The following is a 20224-nucleotide window of genomic DNA, read 5'->3' on the forward strand; positions in this document are numbered from 1 at the left end:
GGTGTGGCCCAGGAGTTAAGGTTGGATTCCGGGTCAGGGCATCTGCGGGGGTTGCCAGCTCCATCCCCAGGAGGAGGCATGCAGAAGGCAGCGGATTAATGAATCTCTCATCTCTCCCACCCTCTTCCTTTCTCTCTGAAATCAATGAAAACATATAAAAAGTAAAAAATCAATGAAAAATATTTAAAAGAAACTTTCTACAAAAAATAGTTAATTTAAACCCACATATTTTGACTGTCAGATTTTAAAAAATATCAATTTGGTAGGATAGTGACAAGAAATTTAACAGCTAGTTGACAAGCCTCTATTTCTAGAAATTTGCTCTATGCAATTACAAGAAAAAACATTTAGCCTTGGCTGGTTTTTCTCAGCGGCTAGTGTCGGCCCACAAATAGAAGGGTTCCTGGGTTTGATTCATGGTCAGGGGCACTGGATTTTAGTAGGTCAAACATTAGCTATTATAGAGTACAAGCTCCAAAATTGAAGACACACAGCATCTTTTGGTACTAGAAGTGTTTTTCTAATCCTGCCCATCTTCAGATTCAAGATCTTGCTTTTTTAGAGCTGTTCTTTTAATGTTTGCCTCTCTACCATATTTTATTAGAAAAAACTAAGATAGATTGATATCAAATAAGTGTTGGTTACATAATCATGAACAGGTTTACAAGAGCAAAAGGACAATCAGAAGTATAAAAAAAGCTTTATTAGTGTATATATACAAATTTACAAGGTCAGAAACTGGAGAAATACAAAGAGTTTTAAAACACAATTTGCCTTTTCTTCAGTTTAAAGTGACTTTTACCTGATTGTGATACAATAGAAAATACAGAACAGTAAACTGCTTTTTAAATACTGGAATTTTATGGAAAACACGTTCACACATGAAAAGGGAGGTGAATTTTGGAATAAGACAATGGAGACAATATCAACACATACAAGTGGCTTTTGTTCCATTTACTGCTGTAGGGAAATTCTCAAGATCAAAGACCTGAGCTTGCTGCTGCTGCCTGTGCTGAAATTTAAATATTTCATCTGGTATATGAAATGACAGCTTTCAATTCTAGAACGTGTGAGATAGAATAGAGTGTGGCCATCTATCAGCACATGATAACTTGATTTTTCCTAGCACTCCAGGGTGGCAGACTGGAGGAAGAGGTTAGAAAGATCTGATAATCCCAGTTAAGCAAGGTAGAATACAGAGCTTCCTCCTTAATTGCACTTGTTCTGGAGAAGTTAATGAGAGAGAACCATATAGGAACACTTATTGAGCCTCCATTAGGTAGGAAAATTCTTCACTTTCTGTCAGTGTCCTCTAAAAAACTTAACCACTCGTAAGCCACATGATCCAGAGTGATGAGGTTAATATACTTAACAAGCTGAGTTTGTCCGTGTGAACAAACTCAGCCAGGTCAAAGCAGTCACCTTACCCTTCAGCAAAGCAGAAAATTTCATTTCCCAAATGTGAAAACTCTACAGGTGTTATGTTCTTGGCCAGGAAATTCAAAATTCATATGTTCTCCCTCATAACATTTATGGTTTATTGACAACATAAAACAGGTTAAGACTCTGAACTGAACACACACATCCACACACCACACACACACACACATCCATACACGCCCAATAAACATTTGTTTTTTAATTTTAAAAAATATTATGTGTTTGGAGCCATTTTCCTTCGCTTCAGTCTTGCTCGCCAATCTTCAGGAAGGGCTTCAAAATTAGCATTTCTCTCTGCCATGCCACTGTGAAAGCAAAAAACAGAGTACTTCACTGGGAAGAAAAATAATTAATCTGTTTATTACCTAGCAAATAAAAAAAACCCTTTTAACTGAAACTGAAAATCTGACCTATCACATCTATGTTCATGAAAATGCTCTAAGTTTCTTAGCTAAGTACCAGCAAATTCTTTATCAAATTTCTTCTGATGGGGCAACAAAAGACATAAAACTTTTATTTTTATATATCTCCAACAACCATTAAAGTCACACTGAAGGAACAAAACATTCTTATGAAAGTTTCTCTTGGCCACTAGGAGTTATGATTCTTTAAGGAAGATATATTTAACCTTCAATATACCATAAGAGACCTTTGGACCTAATGTTTTAGAAATTCTCTTTTGATCAGTTCTATTTGTAAAGATTGATAACTCATAACTTAGTCATCTAAAAAATAGATTAAAGCTCATATTCTATCTTGCAATGATCAGAATGGGTGCACTGGATGCTTTTATAAATCTAAAATAATTTAGATAAATTACAAGATCATTCTGATTGCCTCCCATCATCTTAAATCGTTTCCTAATTTCATCTTATAGGAATTCATCATTCAATTCCCAGCAATAATAAAAAGGAGTAAAAACAAAAAAAACAAAAAAATAAAAACCCTGAATAGAATCACCTATGAGGATGATGCAAAAGTGAAAGTCACTAAACTAACACCATCCCTCAGTTTTATTATGATGTTGCCAAAAATAGAGCATCACCTCTCAAGAAAGTAAAAAATGAAGTTCGGAGACATTTGCAGTATTTTTTTGCTTTTACAAGTATAAGATGAATGCAAAGAGACAGAGAGCAGCACTAGATTCAATTTCATAATCTAGTATTTTATAATATGAGCCTGGGCCATCTAGATTTCCTAAAAAGATGTAGCAGGAATATTTCCTGTTTTCTGATGCTGCATGCTGAAATTTATTTGATAGGGTTCTCAAGTAGACAAATGCTGAAAGCAAGTGTGCAGTGATTGGAGAGAAGTAGATATTTTAGAAACAAATCCACTGGAATGACCATTCAATTGATATATATTTATCGAAAAAAAAAGTTTTCAATTATGAAGCAATGAATGACTATCTTCTCTCAAAATTTTTTTTAGTGAGTACATAAAGCATGATACTGTTTACTTTGTATATATTTTTTTAACATTACAATTTTATTTCCAAATGTTTTTATATGTACTGTGTTTACGGATGTTGCAAGAGCAAGAACCATAAATAATAATCTAGACCTATCAGAGGTGAATTTGAAATTTGGCATCACTATTTATGAAAGAAGTATGGTCCAGATTATACATGACAATTGAAAAACATTAGGAGAATGTTGCTCATTTCAGTGTACATACCTTTCAAAACCAGGAAAATAAGGAATGCAAATTTGGGTTAACTACCGTGTTTCCCCGAAAATAAGACCTAGTGCATGGAAAGATAAGACATCCCCTGAAAATAAGACCTAGCGCAACTTTGGGAGAAAAAATTAATATAAGACACTGTCTTATTTTTGGGGAAACAGGATATGTGTAAATTATTATTAAAATTTCTGAACCCAGGACCATTCAGTCCATAGGCTGAGGCTCTATCCACTGAGCCAAACTGGCTAGGGCCTTATTAAAATTTCTAATAAAGTGTTCTCCCTTTCCCGTTGTTTTTACCTTGGTAAATTATCCTATATAATAAAAGCCTAATATGCTAAGTGTCCGCTTTGTCCATTCAATTAATCGAAGTGTAATCTATATATAGATAAAAAGCTAGAGTCCGTGATGATCAAGACAACCAAATGACTGGTTACCATGACGTGCATTGAGTACCTGCTGGCCCCGACCCCGTGGCCCACAGGCTCCAATGGCAGCCAGGTGGGCAGCAGGTGAACGGCGCCACAAGCAGTGGCGGGCCAATGCATGCGATTTCGTGCCCTGAGCTTCTAGTGTGTAATATGCTAATTAGATCGGCTGTCCGGAAGCTGGTGCTAGCAGCAGGGGGAAGGAAGGCCTACTCTTGCATGAATTTCATGCATCGGGCCTCTAGTATTGATAATGATTATGCTAAAAGTGCTCAACTGCTCGCTATGATGTGCACTGACCATCAGGGGGCAGATGATCCCACTAGTAGGTTAGCTTGCTGCTGGTGTCCAGCTGATCAGGACTGAGGGAGACTGGCCGGAAACCCCTGGAGCCTTCTTGGATCCCTCCCTGACCCTGATCATGCACTGGTGGGGTCCCTTGGCCTGGCCTGCACCTTCTCCCAATGTAGGCTGAGGGGAGCCCTGTCCCCCCGCATGAATTTTGTGCACTGGACCTCTAGTATATAAAATAAAATGGAAAAAAAAAAATATGTGTAAGGGTCTACTGGATCCGTAAGTAAATGGGAAGGTATGCTCAGTGTTAAAAACCAGTCCTTTGCATAAGATGAGCAATTGATGGGACAAAGTATTACAATTCTGATAGTTCTGATTTTGAAAAAGGCCAAGCCATAATTTTTATAGATAAATGTTTCTCTGAATTAATCACAACCCACCCCACCCCGCCCTCTTTTGGTCTCTTTTCTTTTACCTGACCAACTGCTGCTGTTTCCACTCTTCAATTCGCTTCTGTGTAGTTGATTCCCGGTCCTCTTCACTGGAACTAGAGTTCTCCTCTTCATCTAACTCACGCTGTATGCTCTGCCACTTCTTTACCAGAGATGGCATTTTTGTTTTACTCTTCTTTGCCTATAACAAAGGTTAAAGGTCAGAAGGAATTTAATACATAAAATAAGAAAATGAGTCCTCCATATGACATTAGGACTTTTTCTTAGTGCTAAGGAATAAGTAAACTTGAAAACCAAAAGAACAGAAAAACAAAATAAATACCATTATACAGTTTTGCCACCAAAGATTTCTACCAATTATAAACTTAATGCTTGGTTATAAATCTAAAAACTGTAAATGTAGCTATTTTATGAAATCAGATCAGAAAAATTTCCTTTAGTCTCTTTAATTCTATGGAGTTCAGAACTGTAGCCCTTATCTCATCTCAGAATTATGGTGATCCCCTTTACAAATTTTATTACTATATACTCAAAAGAAATGAAAACAAGTACTCAAATGCACATTTATACCAGTACTATTCATAATAGCTAAAAGGGGGTAAAACAATGTCCATCAATGCATGAATGGATAAGCAATTTGTGATATATACACATAAGAACCCTTACTCAGCTATAAAAGATGAAGTTCTAATACTAATACAAGCTAAGGTTTATACAACATAAATAAACCTCGAAAACATTGTGCTAATAAGTAAAGGAAGCCAGGCATTAAAGGTCACATATTAATGATTTCAGAATAGGTAAATCCACAGAGACAGAAAGCAGACTGGAGGTTCCCAAAGACTTGGGTAAAGAGGTGATGGGGGTTCCCAAAGACTTGGGTAAAGAGGTGATGGGGAATGACTACTTAAAGGGCACAAGGTTTTAAGCTGAGATGATGAAAATGTTTTGTAACTAGAGAGGTGGTCGTTGCACATTGTAAATGTACTAAAAGCTATAGTATTGTATACTTTAAAATGGTTAATTTTATATAAATACCATCTTAATAAGACTTTTTTTTCAAATAAAAACTAAAAGGGAGATTGACTATACCTTATCTTTCTTTCCTTTTTTTGTCTTCTCAGGCGGTGGCACTTTGGGAGCTGGTGGTGGTGGTGTTGATGGAGGAGGCGGAGGCGGAGGCGGTTCTACAACAGCAGTTGTAGGCACAGCACTTCGAGCCGGTACTGGCTGCAATGTGGGAGCAGCCACTGCCATTTGGACAGAACATTCAGCATAATTCATAATTGCAGAAGCTGATGCCAGTCCTAGGTAATTTGACTGCAAGCTTATTGCTCTGGCTTGTTGAGCTATTCCTGTTGCTGGATGGCTAACTGATGATACTGCCTGGTGTCCAATCCCTGCAGATGGTTGTCCAGTCCCTGTAGCCTGATGACCTAACATGAAAAGCATACAATGAAACTTTATGACAAAGGCCAAAAACAAGAAAAAGAAGGAAAAGGAACCAAGAAACTTGTAGATCAACATATCTTTGCATAAACAAACAAACAAACAAGCAAGCTACATTTTCTGGTAGCAAAATATTAATTTCTTAGTACTTTAGCACTAAAGTACTTAAAACAAAAATCAATGTTACGTAAATGCACAGAAAACACTCTGGAAGGACACATACCAAACTGTTAATAGTAACTAAAGTTTTTATCAAGTGAAAAGAAACACTTATAGTCTTTGCAGTGAAAACCCATTAAAATTTCTTTATGACATATAATTCTGGAAACAAAGATATAATACATCGAGGAAAACATTTTAACCATAATGCTTACCTGTAGCTATAGCTGGCTGGCTGTACAGGACTGGAGAACTACCAATGGTAGCTGATCTCTGAACTACTGCAGTACTAATTTCTGTAGCTTTTCTCTTTACAGCCTTAGTGGAAGGAGAACTAGAGGTGGTAGAATCAACTGAACTCTGAAATGCAAAAGATCCTAGTCAGTGCTGCAAAAGGCCCTACACATCCTCTTCTAAAATAGAACACGGTGTCAATTATGCCCCCGCCCCTGGAAACCCTTTAGGATGTCAAACAGTATCCTCACCTGGCTAGTTACAACTGTAGTTTGTGTAGGTTTCAATGGAGCATCCTCCTCTGTTCCTGGGGCAGGAGGCTCCTCATTTCCCTCGTCCTCCATCTCTACCTCCTGGATCTCACTATCTTCTACTGGAGGAGGAGGTGGGGGAGGAGGAGGGGGAGGAGGCGGGGGAGGAGGGGGAGGGGGAGGAGAGTCCGGGGGTGGAGGTGGGGGTGGTGGCATTTCCAAAGGTAAAGGAGGTTGAAGCACAGGCACATTTGACTGAAGGAGGGTCCAGAATGGAGTAAGTGGCATGAGTGATGAAGACGACACTTGACCAGTAAAGGACTCTTTACAAAGAGAACCTAAAAAACCAAACAGGAGTCAGGGAAAAGGCAAGACAAAAATTCCGTATTTATAGAAATGTGCAATTGACTGGTGAGACAAAATCTGACCCACAGACCTATTCTACACTGGTGCCACTGAAATACTAAATAACTCAGTTCAAAATGATTTTCATGGAAAAATAAATTTATAAACACTCACCCTAGCTATGAAATACTAATTTTGTTCTTTGGGTCCAGATTTATGAATAAGTAAGTGAAGCACATCATATCAAGCTAATGAGAAATTCAATCATCTGAACCTACACTAGATTTCAAAATACACAACCTGGCTCGAGTTGGTTAGAGCACTGTCCCATACACCAACATTTCAGGTTGCATCCTCGATGAGGGCCCATGTAAGATTCAAGAAATGAATGCATGAATAAGTGGAACAAAAACAAATGTTCTTCTCTCTTCCTCGCCTTCCTCTTTCTAAAATCATTAAAAAAATCCCCACCAAACCACAACTAGAAGACAACACTCTAGGTTCTTTTTACTTTTAAAGCTAAGGAGCGAGGAGTGATCCCATTTGCAGTACTGATTTCGTGTATTTTTAGTGAGCTAAAAAAATATTTGAGGATAACCCAGAACAGCCACACAAATTCTATCCATTTTAATTAATGTGGGTTACTAAAGTTATAAAAATCCATTTGCAAGGTGCTATTGTCAAACCTATCATTCCTTCACATCTCTGTGTGAACTGTACTCATTTGTTAAATCACAGCAACACAAATCAGGGAGGGTAATTTTATTTCTGTGATGAGAAAAGGGAAATTTAGGGAAGTAAATTCTCAAGGTTTGAAGATGCAGAGAATTTGAAGTTGCTGTTGAAGTCTGAGTTAAATAACAGCTGAAAAGCTATAGGATCAGCTTTCCTCTGTTTTTGCAAAATCCAGTTAACTACCGTCCTTTCTCCTTTCTCTGCTGGGAAATGCTTTAAGGATTAGAGAAAATAGGAGGATATACTTACTTGTAGCCTTCCCCATCCCTCTTTATCGTCAATAGGGAAGTTTCACAATATATGAAACTATTAGATCTATATCCCAGGAATGTTGAAGGGGATTTTCTCCCTAAAAATCATAGAATTTAGGAGTAGAAGAGACATGAGAAATCATCTAGTTCAACCTTCTCTTTTAAAGGTAATGAAACCCAGGAAGGAAAAAATTTGCCCAAGATCATACAGCTCTAAGTGGCTAGTTATTACTCCTAGTCTAGTGCTATTTTTATCAAGATTTCCTGGTGAAATATCAAGAGTCCAAGAGCTTTAGAAATCTCAAATAAATCTCACTTCTCTTGGAATAGAGATCCAGATGCAGGTACCTGTTAAATTTCCTGGTCAAAAGCAGTGGATTAGATATTAGATCTATTATAAAAGGCTCTGGGACAAAGATAAGACATTTTACTGTACTGTGCTCAAAATACACTACAATAGCAATTCAACGAAGTGACCATGAACCATTTGGCTTTTATAATAACTTTACTCTTCATGGATCAGAAAAATGACACTTTAAGAATCTGATTCACATGGTTATTGTAATTAAAGTTGTTTACTAAGGAAAAGAGCACTGAAAAAATTCATCAGAAAACAGAAATGCAGTTTTCTAGCTAAAGACTTCAAGTATGTCATTTAAGACTTCAAAATATATCATTAAACTTGTATTTGATTATTTCTAATATAAACTTATACACTAACTTTTAGACAAAGTCTTGGTAGGACTATATTCTAATAATATATCATAATTACATAAGAACTAAGGTAATAAACATTACTAAACTTCCTTCTATAAACCAACCACAACATATGGTTGGTAAATAAAAATGTCAAATTTTATAGAATGGCAGATTTCTCATCCTAGAAGCATAATGCATTGCCAATACAGTAATGATGGTGATATGCTGCTGTGCAGAGGAACTCAAGAAAACATGGGTTCAAGATTACTAATGTGATTCAGGACTCCCAAAGTTAATCAGAATTAAACTTTGTCAATATAAGACAAACTAATCTTGATAAATTTTGCCGTGAACAAGAGCACTTTTAGAGTTAATATTTGAATCCCAAACTACATTTACTTAAAACAAAAGCTGTGTCTTAACATTCAAGATCTTCTTTAGCTTAAATACAAAGAACTTAAAAAAATCTAGTTTGAATATTCATGGATATATTACATAACGCTTTTCTTCATTTCTAAATGTAAACTAGTTGGTATCTCTTTTGCCATTTAAGAGAACATGTAAGTCTGAAGTCCAAGGAGAGATTAAAATGGTATACACAGCTTTTATTATATGCTAACAGATTAAAAAGCTGTAAGCTTAAAGACAGAATAATGCAGGGGATAGAAATTTTAAATTATTTAAGAACATATCTTTTCTATGCATCTTTATTTTTATTTATGGGCAGGCCTCCTTTGTTTTTCTGTATTTCCCTAAAGATAAAATTTTGCTTAGTATTTTGAGCCAAGAGGCCTACAGTTTAGCAATGTTAAGCATCAAGTTATTATATAAATAACAGGTCCCACAGAGACTTTTTGTTGTTGTTGAAAAAGCAGATATATTTAAACTAAGTGACACAAGTCCAGTAAGACAGACATACTGGGTTATCTTGAAATATTGCTGATCTTTAGTGACATGTTAAATTCAAACACTGACCAACAAACAAGGATTAAAATAAATAGAACTCTGGAACTTCTTTCCTCTATACAGTGTAGTAATTTTTTCTTCTTTAAAAGATGGTTTAACCACTGCTAAACTGATGAAGAGCACATATTAGAAACTTTCTTTATAAGCTTAAAATAGTGATCAGTATTGCTTTTAAAGCCTTAAGGCCTAAATACAAACGTGGATTCTCTTTACATCAAGTTTACCATATGGTTTTAGTGATTCTCTCAATAAAGATGCTGAAGAACATAAGATGGTCTATCTCTGGTTTTTCCTTACAGTTTAACTTAGTTTTATTTTAATCGGATAGAAATGTCTCAAGGTCTTCCAACTAGGTGTGTCATAAAAAGAGAGAGAAAATAACTTATTACCTAACTCTAAGGTGGTCATTTTAGACTATCTAGCTTTGGATCATACAAAAAAGGGACATCAGACAGTAGTCAGGAGTGGAATCACCTTCCCAGAACCATCACTACATCTCATATGTTCACGAATTATAAAAAAAAAAGCAAACAATGAAACCAACTTACTTGTGTGTGTGTCTGTCAGTTTGTCTGTCTGTCTGTCTATCTATCTATCTATCTATCTATCTAAGTATCTATCTATCATCTATCTATCACTGTGACCAAAAGAACAGGAAAAAAATAAAATGGTAAGTAAAACACCCCATAACTTGAGAAAATGTATTTCTGAAAAATAAGGTAGAATAAAACCACCCTTTTACTGTTATAAAATTATCACTGAAGTGATATTGGCTTTTTATTTAGAGTGATCTGATAATTCTTAGACTATTTAAGAAATTAAAATTATGACCAGTTTCATTTGCTACATCATCAGAACTTTTCTACTGAGATTAGGCAATACAAAGCATTATTTTTGATAAGCAGTGGACAAAAGAATTCAGCTCTTTACTCCCTAATTTTCCAACAAATTCCTTATCTTTTTATCTTCCAACGTTTATTACTTTAGAAACCGCTCTTCTCTTTTGCCTTCATAGGCCATCATTTTAACAAATAGCTACCAATTTTTTAGATCAAAAGGTTAATCAATTTTGATTATGTTTCATTATTCACTTATTTTTGTCATTTCAAGATGGACTTTAAGGGAAAAAATATGTATCACCTTCCATAACGTGGAAATCAAGCCACAACTCTTAGAAGAGCTATCAGATTCTCAGAGAGACTGAAGAACTATGGAAGCTCCACTCCCCCTTTCAATGTACAGCAGGTCCTCAAATTACCTCATTTTGTTATAACGTCAATGAGATGATATAAGAAGTTAACCCTTGCTGAATCAATCAGCCTATGGTAAAACTGATTTCATTATACATTGTTTTGCTTAAAGTAACAACTTATCTAAGAGTTAAGTGAGGACTTCTGTACCTAAGTGAAAAGCTCTGACAGTACTTTAAATGGGTTAAGTCATTCTGATTACTTTATAAAAGAATGTTGACTATTTTCAATGATAAATTATTTTGTTTCTCTGGAACAAGTATGGTCCTAATTTCACATCATTTCTTCAAATCATCATGATTTGTAACAACTACCCTTCTTATAGGACTTTAAAAAAATATATATTTTTATTGATTTTTTACAGAGAGGAAGAGAGAGGGATAGAGAGTTAGAAACATCGATGAGAGAGAAACACCAATCAGCTGCCTCTTGCACACCCCCTCTGGGGATGTGCCCACAACCAGGGTACATGCCCTTGACTGGAATCGTACCTGGGACCTTTCAGTCTGCAGGCCGACGCTCTAGCCACTGAGCCAAGCCGGTTTCGGCCTTATAGGATTTTTTTTTAATAAGTGGAGCTTATATACTAGTCTACAGAAAGGTGGAACAAATATCACATTACTCCGAATATTCAACAATCTAGTCCCTTAGCATTAATTAGCATTCCGTTATTGGAAATCCACAGTTTGTCTGTGACATGAGAGAGTGGTTATGGGACAGCATTTTAAAATAAAAATACACTGGCTCATCATTTCATTTTTATCAATGGTATGCTGATTTCCAATCAGTCACTGTCTTTGTTTTCTTCAGTATAACTTCTGCAAATTTTTTTTTTTTTTTAGGTCAAGCCACTAGTTTTGAATTAAAAATTTGTTATGGTTTAAATTATTTCCTATTTTAATGATCTCAATACAAGTCTTTTTCCCCTCTAATTTCTCTCCAATTAGTACAGGGCAAATTGTCCCACCTGTGGAATTCTCAGAGGATTCTGCAGAGTTTGAATCAGTGCCAGTTTTGTCTTTCAAGGTCTGTTTAGGAAGAGTCTCGTCTTTACTTTCTTGTGCTTGGCTTTCTTCCTCCTCCTCCTCACCATCTGGGAACTCCCACTGAGACTCGCCCGAATGTTCGTTTACATAGAAATATCGTCTATGATCCCTAAATTACAAGAAAAAAAAACACACATGTCTTAAGACCCATTCTCCTACAAAGACACTTGCATTTGGTCCTGTCCCAGGACAGCAGTCTGCTCTCACAGGGACGAACCTCTTCTTAATGGACTGCTATTCACAAAGGCAACAAAGAGCTTTGACATTTGTGGATGGAGAACCAAGGAAATTCAAAGCTATTTGCACTGCCAGCAGCTCTGTGAATACAGCCCTGAGCCCTCTCAACTCCAACAGATGACTTAGAAAACACCTCTCATATTCAGTTTTGTTTGTTTGTTTTTGCCAATGCTATTCAGGATTTCAAGTGTCATTAATGGAGGGACTCAGTTTCCTAGAACATTAATTTCCCTTCCAAAGAAGAGAACAACGAAGTTTGCGAAAGGTGACGCTTCCCCTCTTGGACCGTGGAATTCACATTTCATATTCTTGATACCAAACACAGTGAAAGCTACAAAGAGGGAGAGTATCTGGGAGCTGAAAAATAAAAGAGCAAAGATTTCAAATAACGAAAAAAAAAAAAAAATCAAGAAAAGCCAAATATAAAAAGAAATGTTTTCATCTGACCTGCTGGCAGAAGATAGTAATCTTGTTCTTCATTCACATCTTCACCATGAAGCTTTCCTTAACTTCACCGAGGTTAATCAGGAGTAGTTGCTTCCAGAGGTCCTGTAAAGCGCACAGAGCTCTCGCATGCGCTTAACCCCAAGCCCGCCCTACTCCGTGCAACACTCTGGAGAGTAAACCAGCTTTGTCCAATCTTGGAAAAAAATCCGTTACATGGAACACTTTAAACATTGATTTTTGTTTCTCCAACGCGTGGCTGGCGCAAACTCTGTAATCGCTTGTGGTGCTTTGCCTGCCAAGCACCGCTAACTGCAGCTGCTCTCAGTCTCCAGACAGGCTGTCATGTTGTCAGGTGGTGGTGATCACAAATCATGTCTGAGATGTCAAAGGTGAAAGGTGAAAAGGGGAGAAGAGTGCGTACCTGTCCCAGTGGCAGGACCAGCCTTTAGGAGTGGCGTTTATTTCATACTGTTTTAGTTGCTCTGCTGCATCCTGAAGTTTTCGTTTAAGGTAGTTTCCATTAAGAGCCCCTTCCCGCCAGTCTGCAATCCGAGTCTAAAAATCAACCAACAGCAGTAAGTGTTAAAAGACTTATTTTTTTCTGGAGATAGAGATAAGGATAGGAGTCTTCTAGACTGTGACTGTATTACTATACTGTGGCAGGAGTAAACCAAAAATCCATCTTAATTACCTAAAATATCGTTTGTCTGCAGTATCCTGAAAAATGAGATTGGACCCCAGTATGTTTTTACACTGTCAACTCTCCTGTCCTGTGAAAATGAGCGGCAGTTTTGGTTTTCTCCTTTAGATTATATAAAGATTGGTTCTCCAATAATTTTGGATAGATAGATCATTCAGTTTAGCAATGTTATTAACCAAAGTAAAGGTTCAGTTCTTAGGAAAACAAGTCAGCTTCCTAAATGAGTTCATTACCTAATCCTACCCTACCATTTTATATAGTATGCTGGTTACAAATATAACTGATAACTTTTCTTTTTAAATAGATTTTTAATGCTTTAACGTTTATAAAATAATTTCAAAATAATATAACCTTATTGGATCATTATGAAGAATTTTAATTTACTAGAAAGAAATCTGTATTAAAATTTCAGTTTTTATATGCCCTTTCAGGTGTATATCTGAAATGTGTTATGAACCAATGTTATCCCAATACATTAAATAAAACATATATAACTACTGAAGGCAGTGAATATAAGCATCATCATTATATACAAACTCTCAGTATTCATCTTAATAATTATATTTTGCTTTTGCTAATCATAGTTTTATTTCCTGGGTTAGCAGTTAAAATATGCATCAAGGTTAAACATTCAAATTCAGAATTAAAACATATACAAGACAGATTCTTCACTTGTAGCATTTCATTTAAACATTGACTATACCAAAAATTGCTAATTACCTCAGTCTGTAAGAGCAGCATATGAAAGTTGGAGATGGACTGTCTATTAATGCCTAAAAATTCAAATTTACTCATCAGGGTATTTGCTAGTTCTCCAATCTGAAACTGTAATGCAGGAAAGAAAAAAAAGTTAAAATAAAAATGGAATCAGCAGTATTTTCTGTAATAAAATCAAATTTTGTATTTATTATAGACACTAAAAATATGGGTCTGCCTATAAATTATATAGTCTTTCTCAAGTAGCTGCATCCAAATAGTTTTTCAGAAGATAAATTTATAATTTATAGCAAAATAACTCCAATAAAATGAAGAATAGTAACAGAAGGTTTAGAGAAATTAAGTGAGTACCTGCTCTAACACAACATGGAATTCAACAATTGAAAACAGATCTGAAATGATGTAACTCCTGATATTGTTCATACTATCGTTTATCCATTATTGTGTATACTGACCACAAACTGAAAAATATTAATTCTCCCAATCCCTTCTACATGGCAGTACACTAGCTAGGAATTGGATAAACTCTTTCAAGTCAAAAGAATAGGCTAACTAGTTTTCCCAAGAGACCAACTCTAAATAGCCACATACTTAATATAGCCCAATTCTCCTACTAGAAATGACATTGGAAGAAAATTTGCCTTTGTGTAAGGACATGTAGTTCATGTAGAAATTAAATTTATGACTTTCAGTCTCTTTTGTACTTCCAATCTAGAGAAGCCTTTACAATTACAGCCTGGCTGGTGTGGCTCGGGTTGAGCCAGGAGGTCATAGTTAGATTCCCCTTCTGGGCACGTGCCTGGGTTTCAGGCTCAGTCCTCAGTAGGGAGTGTGCAGGAGGCAGCCAATCAATGATTCCCTCTCATCATTGATGTTTCTCTCTCCTTCTCCTTTCCTCTCTAAAATCAATAAAAGTAATTCGGATGTTCTTGGCCAAGTTGTTCACAGAACAAATATCTTGGTTGTTGAACCAAAGTTGTACCTTTCAAGCTGATAACTCGTAGCATGACAAAAAGTATTGCAGACAACCAATAAAAGAGAGAATGCCTTTATGGCTTGCAAATTAACCATTAGCACAATTTTAAAACATAAAGAAGTGCTAATGTTGTTAAGGGTGTGGAAGAAATAATGATCACAGACAATTGAAGAGGTAGAAAAACCGTTGTTGATTTGGATAAAGGAAAAGCAGTTAACCAGTGACAAGCCATTTTGGAGGCAGTGATATATGAGCCAGTTAAAGATGCTGCATGATGACCTGAAAGACATCCCTGGACCAAATGCTAAAAGTGATTTAAGGTGAGTAGGTAGAGGCATCGATACATTTAAGAAAATAAATGTTTGTTTATAGATCAAACAGTACATCAGATATGTACTATATATAAGAAAGGTTAAAACAGAGATTTGGGGGTTTGGAACAGATTAACTCAATGACCCCACAGAGCCATGCCAGTCAGGCTCAATTTATATTATTTCTAATGGAAAAAAAATGATTTGGCTTTCCAACAAATTGCTTCCCGAGATGCCTTCCAGAATGGATTAAGCTCAAGAACCGAGGTTCCCTTCTCGCCGAGCGCCGCCAACATCTCCTTTGGGCCTCATGCGGGGAAGCTGGTTGGGATCGTAGATGTAATCTATCAGAACTGGGCTTTGGTTGATGGACCTTGCACTCAAGTAAGGAGACAGGCTATGCCTTTCAAATGCATGGAGCTCACTGACTTCATCCTAAAGTTCCTACACAGTGCCTGCCAGAAGTATGTCTGACAAGCCTGGGAGAAGGCAGATATCAATACAAAGTGGGCAGCCACAGATGGGCCAAGAAGATCGAAGCCAGAGAAAAGAAAGCCAAGATGACAGATTTTGATCGTTACAAAGTAATGAAGGCAAAGAAAATGAGGAACCGAATAATTAAGCTTGAAGTTAAGAAGCTTCAAAAAGCAGCTCTCCTAAAAACTTCTCCCAAAAAAGCACCTGCTGCTGCTAAAGGTGCAGTTGCAGCTGCTGCAAAAGTTCCAGCAAAAAAAGTGACCGCTGCAGGCAACAAGGCTCCAGCCCAGAAGGTTCCCGCTCAGAAACCAGCAGGCCAGAAGGCAGCGCCTCCAAAAGCTCAAAAGGGTCCGAAAGCCCCAGGCCAGAAAGCACCTGCTGTTCCCAAGGCATCTGGCAAGAAAGCATGAGAACACAAGGGGCTACTATAAATGTATAACAAAGGTTCTTTTTAGCAAAAACAGAACAAAACAAAACAAAAAACTGAGGTTTAACTGTATTTGATAAGCTATTGCTTTCTAAAGGAGGCTTCTTGTAAGAAAGTAATTAAGAATTTATTAGATGCCGAAACCGGTTTGGCTCAGCGGTAGAGCGTCCGTCTGTGGACTGAAAGGTCCCAGGTTCGATTCCAGTCAGGGGCATGTACATTGGTTGCGGGCACATCCCCGGTAGGGGGTGTACAAGAGGCAGCTGGTTGGTGTTTCTCTCTCATCGACGTTTCTAGCTCTCTATCTCTCTCCCTTCCTCTCTGTAAAAAATCAATAAAAAATATATATAAAATAAGAATTTATTAGATAATTTATCTATATAAAGTCAGTCTTATAATTCCTTATTTCAGTCTTAAATATGACCTTTTCACCTGAGTAGATGATTTAGATTTGGAGATAAAGGTTACTTTTACTAGTACTTGCTAATAGAAAGTAATTTAATGGTTAGCCAATTTACCATAAAAATATTTGTCAAGTTACATTAAGAAATATATATACATACTTTTAAGTCCTGTTCTTCTTCTACTTTAGGTGCTGTTTGTACTTTATTTTTCTCTGAAGATTCTTCTACTTCCATTTCTTTGTCTGAATTCTCATCTATTTTTTCTGAATTTTCAGCACCAATTGCTACAAAAAGCAACAACAAAAAAAGACATAAAATTAATCCAAAAGGACAATAGTGGTAGAGCCCCATAAACATTTTCTTATCCCTGTAGAAGAGAGATCTGAAAAAGGGTACAAATTCTCTCTTGCTCGTGTTTCTTACTTGTTAAAGCCCTAATGCCTTGGCCAGTTTGGCTCCGTGCCTGAAGTGTCAGCCATGCACCGAAAGGTGTGGGTTTGATTTTGGGTCAAGGACACATACCTGGGTTGTAGGTCCAATCCCCAGCTCCAGTTGGGGCGAGTGAGGGAGGCAACCAATTGATGTGTCTTTCCTACATCAATGTTTCATTCTCTCCCCCTCCCTTCCACTCTCTCAAAAAAAAAAAAAAAAAAAAAAAAAAAAAAAAAAATCACTAAGAAAAATATCTTTGGGTGAGGATTACAACAAAAAAAGCCCTAATAACTTATAAACTTATTATCTTGATAAAACAAAAAACTTTATCCCTTCTAACCACCTTAAAATGGGCCTATGAATCAAATTTAAGACATTACTATGTAGTTTCTTTCTCCTTCTCCTTTAGTAATCTTTTCTAATCTTCTCTTCCAGAATACCACAAATTCACTTATTTACAAAAGTTATCAAACTCAGAATACCTGAGGGTTCTTTGTCAAGTGAGCTTTGAAAAAAAGACTGTATTTTATTAAAAAAAAAGTTTTATTGACTTTAGAGAGGAAGGGAAACATCAATGAGAGAATCTTTGATTGGCTGCCTCCTGCACGCCCCCTACTGGAGGATGGAGCCTATAACCTGGGCATGCGCCCTGATGGGGAATGAAACTATGACTTCCTGGTTAATAACTAGTGAGCTGCACCTATTGGCCAAAAGGTTTTCAAAATCAGAGCAGCATTGTAAACTACCTAATAACTTCCTTTCTGATCTGGCTAAGACCTGTAAATAATCTGTATTGGACCAATCTACTCTTCTGGTTGGTGCTGATTATGTTAGTAATGGGAATCTTCAAAAGAACAGGTTTACCACCAACTTGTTGTAAAGAATAAGAACTCTAGCCCTGGCCAGGTACATCAGTTGGTTAGAGCATCATCCCAATACACCAAGATTGCGGGTTCAATCCTGGTCAGGGCGCATACAAGGAGCAACTAATGAATGCATAAATAAATGGGTCAACAAATCAATGTTTCTCCCTCTAAAATAAATTTTAAAAAAAATCAGCCCTGGCCAGTATGGTTCACTTGGTTGGAGTGTCACCTATACATCAAAAGATAGCTGGTTCGATTCCCAGTCAGGGCACAAAGGCTGCAGGTTAGATCCCAGGTGGGTGGGTATGGGAGGCAACGTCAATGTTTTTCTCTCCCTCCCTCCCTTGATCTCTGAATATCAATAAAAGACATATCCTTAGGATTAAAAAATAATAACAGATATGTTAGGCTTGCTTCAAAACACCTGCTTAACAACTTATTCCCATATAAAATGTAGTTCTTTCAGTCATGAAAACCACTTTTTAAAATAATCAAATTTGAGCCTGGGAGGTCAGGGCTTGATCCCCGCTGTGGGCACGCAGATCAATGACTGATACTCTCATCAGTGATGTTTCTCTCCCTCTTAATACAAACTTTTAAAAATTGTCCATTTACGGGGGAAGAGTTAAATGTAAATGAAGACATAAAGCTTGGCCCATGTGGCTCAGTGGTTGAACACTGACTTCCAAACCAGATCATAGTCCGATTCCCAGTGAGGGCACATGTCTGGGTTGCAGTCTCATGCAGGAGGCAGCCTATCAACATATCACTGATTCTCTCTCTTCCTCTCTGAAATCAATAAAAGTATATATATATATAAAAAAACCCAGACAGACATCCATACCACTTTGTGGTTAAAAACAATTATTTTCAAGCCATGTTTTAAGTGAAAAATTATGTTGCCTAACTATCTGTAGGGCTAATCTCATCTCATCCATATGGTAATATGTTCATGTATACATAATTTCAAATGTAAAAAAGGTCTAGAATATATATGTAGATAAAGGAATATGAAATGAGAATAGCAAAAAGATGAAAGGGATCTCTTTTAGAATTCTACTTCTTGTTCTTCTATATTGTTGATTGAAAGGAGAAAAATAAAACAAAGATGTTTTCATTTATTATCTGTTTTTTTTAAAAAAATATATTTTATTGATTTTTGTACAGAGAGGAAGGGAGATATAGAGTTAGAAACATCGATGAGAGAGAAACATCGATCAGTTGCCTCTTGCACACCCCCCACTGGGGATATGCCCACAACCAAGGCACATGCCCCTGACCGGAATCGAACTCGGGACCCTTCAGTCCCCAAGCCGACGCTCTATCCATTGAGCCAAACCGGTCTCAGCTATTATCTGTTTTTATTTGTTTTTTTTAAACCATATCCTATAAGGTATCTTCTTCTAGAAATACTCAATTAAGGTTTGATCAAATTTTATTGCTAACTTTCTTCTACAAAATTAGGGCCAAATGGGCATAAAATCATTAGTTCTGATAACAGATTGGAAAATGCAGCCGAATCTCTTCTGCATTACTGTGAATGAAGATAACTTGAGTCCTAATGACAGCATCAAACCTATCTACATAGCCAACCAGGCTGGGAAACTTGCTAGAAGTGGTCAAAGCTTTTCCTGCTCACCAACTGAGAACAGTGAACTAAGTAAGGAGAGCAGACGGTATTATACAGATCAAGAATTATTGTGTCCTTGGCTGGCTTTCTCAGTGGTCAGAGTGTTGGCCTAAAGACTGAAGGGTTGTGGGTTAGATTCCAGTTAAGGGCACATACCTTGGCTTCAGGCTCAATCCCCAGTTCTATTGGGGCGTGTGCTAGGGGGCAACCAATTGGTGTGGTCTCTCTCACATTGATGTTTCTCTCTCTGTGTCGTCCCCTCCCTTCCACTCTCCCTAAATATAAATGGAAAAAATATCATTGGATGAGGACTAACAACAACAACAAACAAAAAGAAATTAGTGTGGCAAGAGAGTAAGAAAGGAGGAAAAGGATCCAACCTTGTTTTTCTGTTTCTGAGGGAGAAGTAACCTTCAGTCAATAGTGAATACCCAACTGAACGGACGCCATCCTTTCAGAATCTTAACTCTTCCATTAGTGGACAGGAAAAGGTTCAGAGGTGAAAGGAAGCTTCCTCCCCAGCATTTCTCTAAAAGGGTAAAATGCTGTCCCCCATTTTTGCAGAAGAGGGAACAAAACAAACAAACAAACAAACAAACAACCCCCCCCCCAACAAAACAACAGTAACAAAAACAAAAAAGGGAAATGAAATCTTTCATCTCTAGTTTAATGTAAAGCACGAATTACCAGTTTCTCCATTTTCTGGAGTCTCCTGTCCAGTTTTGCTAGAACTCCGGCTGGTAGATTCTGGACTGGTAGCTCGAACAAACATCTTCCACTTTCCTTTTTTAGACATAAGTCTTCGCATTCCATCTTGAGATGCTGGCTGGCTGATATCAGAACATGGACTAGACCCTGACACACTACCATCTCCTTCCTCCAAGGCTCGCAATTCTGCCTACAAAGAACATGAAAATA

The 20224-nt window shown here is 37.0% G+C and overlaps 1 protein-coding gene across 2 annotated transcripts in view; it reads right to left on the reverse strand.

Moving 5' to 3' along the window:
* Positions 1 to 681: 681 nt before the first annotated feature.
* Positions 682 to 20224, reverse strand: part of FNBP4 (formin binding protein 4) — a 31755-nt gene continuing 12212 nt past the window's right edge. The window contains exons 8-17 of one of the 2 annotated variants that reach the window (XM_036426088.2): positions 19994 to 20204; positions 16538 to 16662; positions 13787 to 13891; positions 12788 to 12921; positions 11604 to 11791; positions 6391 to 6728; positions 6121 to 6265; positions 5390 to 5733; positions 4321 to 4478; positions 682 to 1745 (exon numbers count right to left, since the gene is read on the reverse strand). In XM_036426088.2, the coding sequence (XP_036281981.1) occupies positions 1655 to 1745; positions 4321 to 4478; positions 5390 to 5733; positions 6121 to 6265; positions 6391 to 6728; positions 11604 to 11791; positions 12788 to 12921; positions 13787 to 13891; positions 16538 to 16662; positions 19994 to 20204 (1839 nt within the window). In that variant the 3' untranslated portion in view covers positions 682 to 1654. The remainder of the gene's footprint in view (positions 1746 to 4320; positions 4479 to 5389; positions 5734 to 6120; positions 6266 to 6390; positions 6729 to 11603; positions 11792 to 12787; positions 12922 to 13786; positions 13892 to 16537; positions 16663 to 19993; positions 20205 to 20224) is intronic. The other variant, XM_036426089.2, reaches the window with a different exon arrangement.

This window comes from Pipistrellus kuhlii, unplaced genomic scaffold, assembly GCF_014108245.1.
Source record: "Pipistrellus kuhlii isolate mPipKuh1 unplaced genomic scaffold, mPipKuh1.p scaffold_m20_p_9, whole genome shotgun sequence".
Classification (NCBI taxonomy): domain Eukaryota; kingdom Metazoa; phylum Chordata; class Mammalia; order Chiroptera; family Vespertilionidae; genus Pipistrellus; species Pipistrellus kuhlii.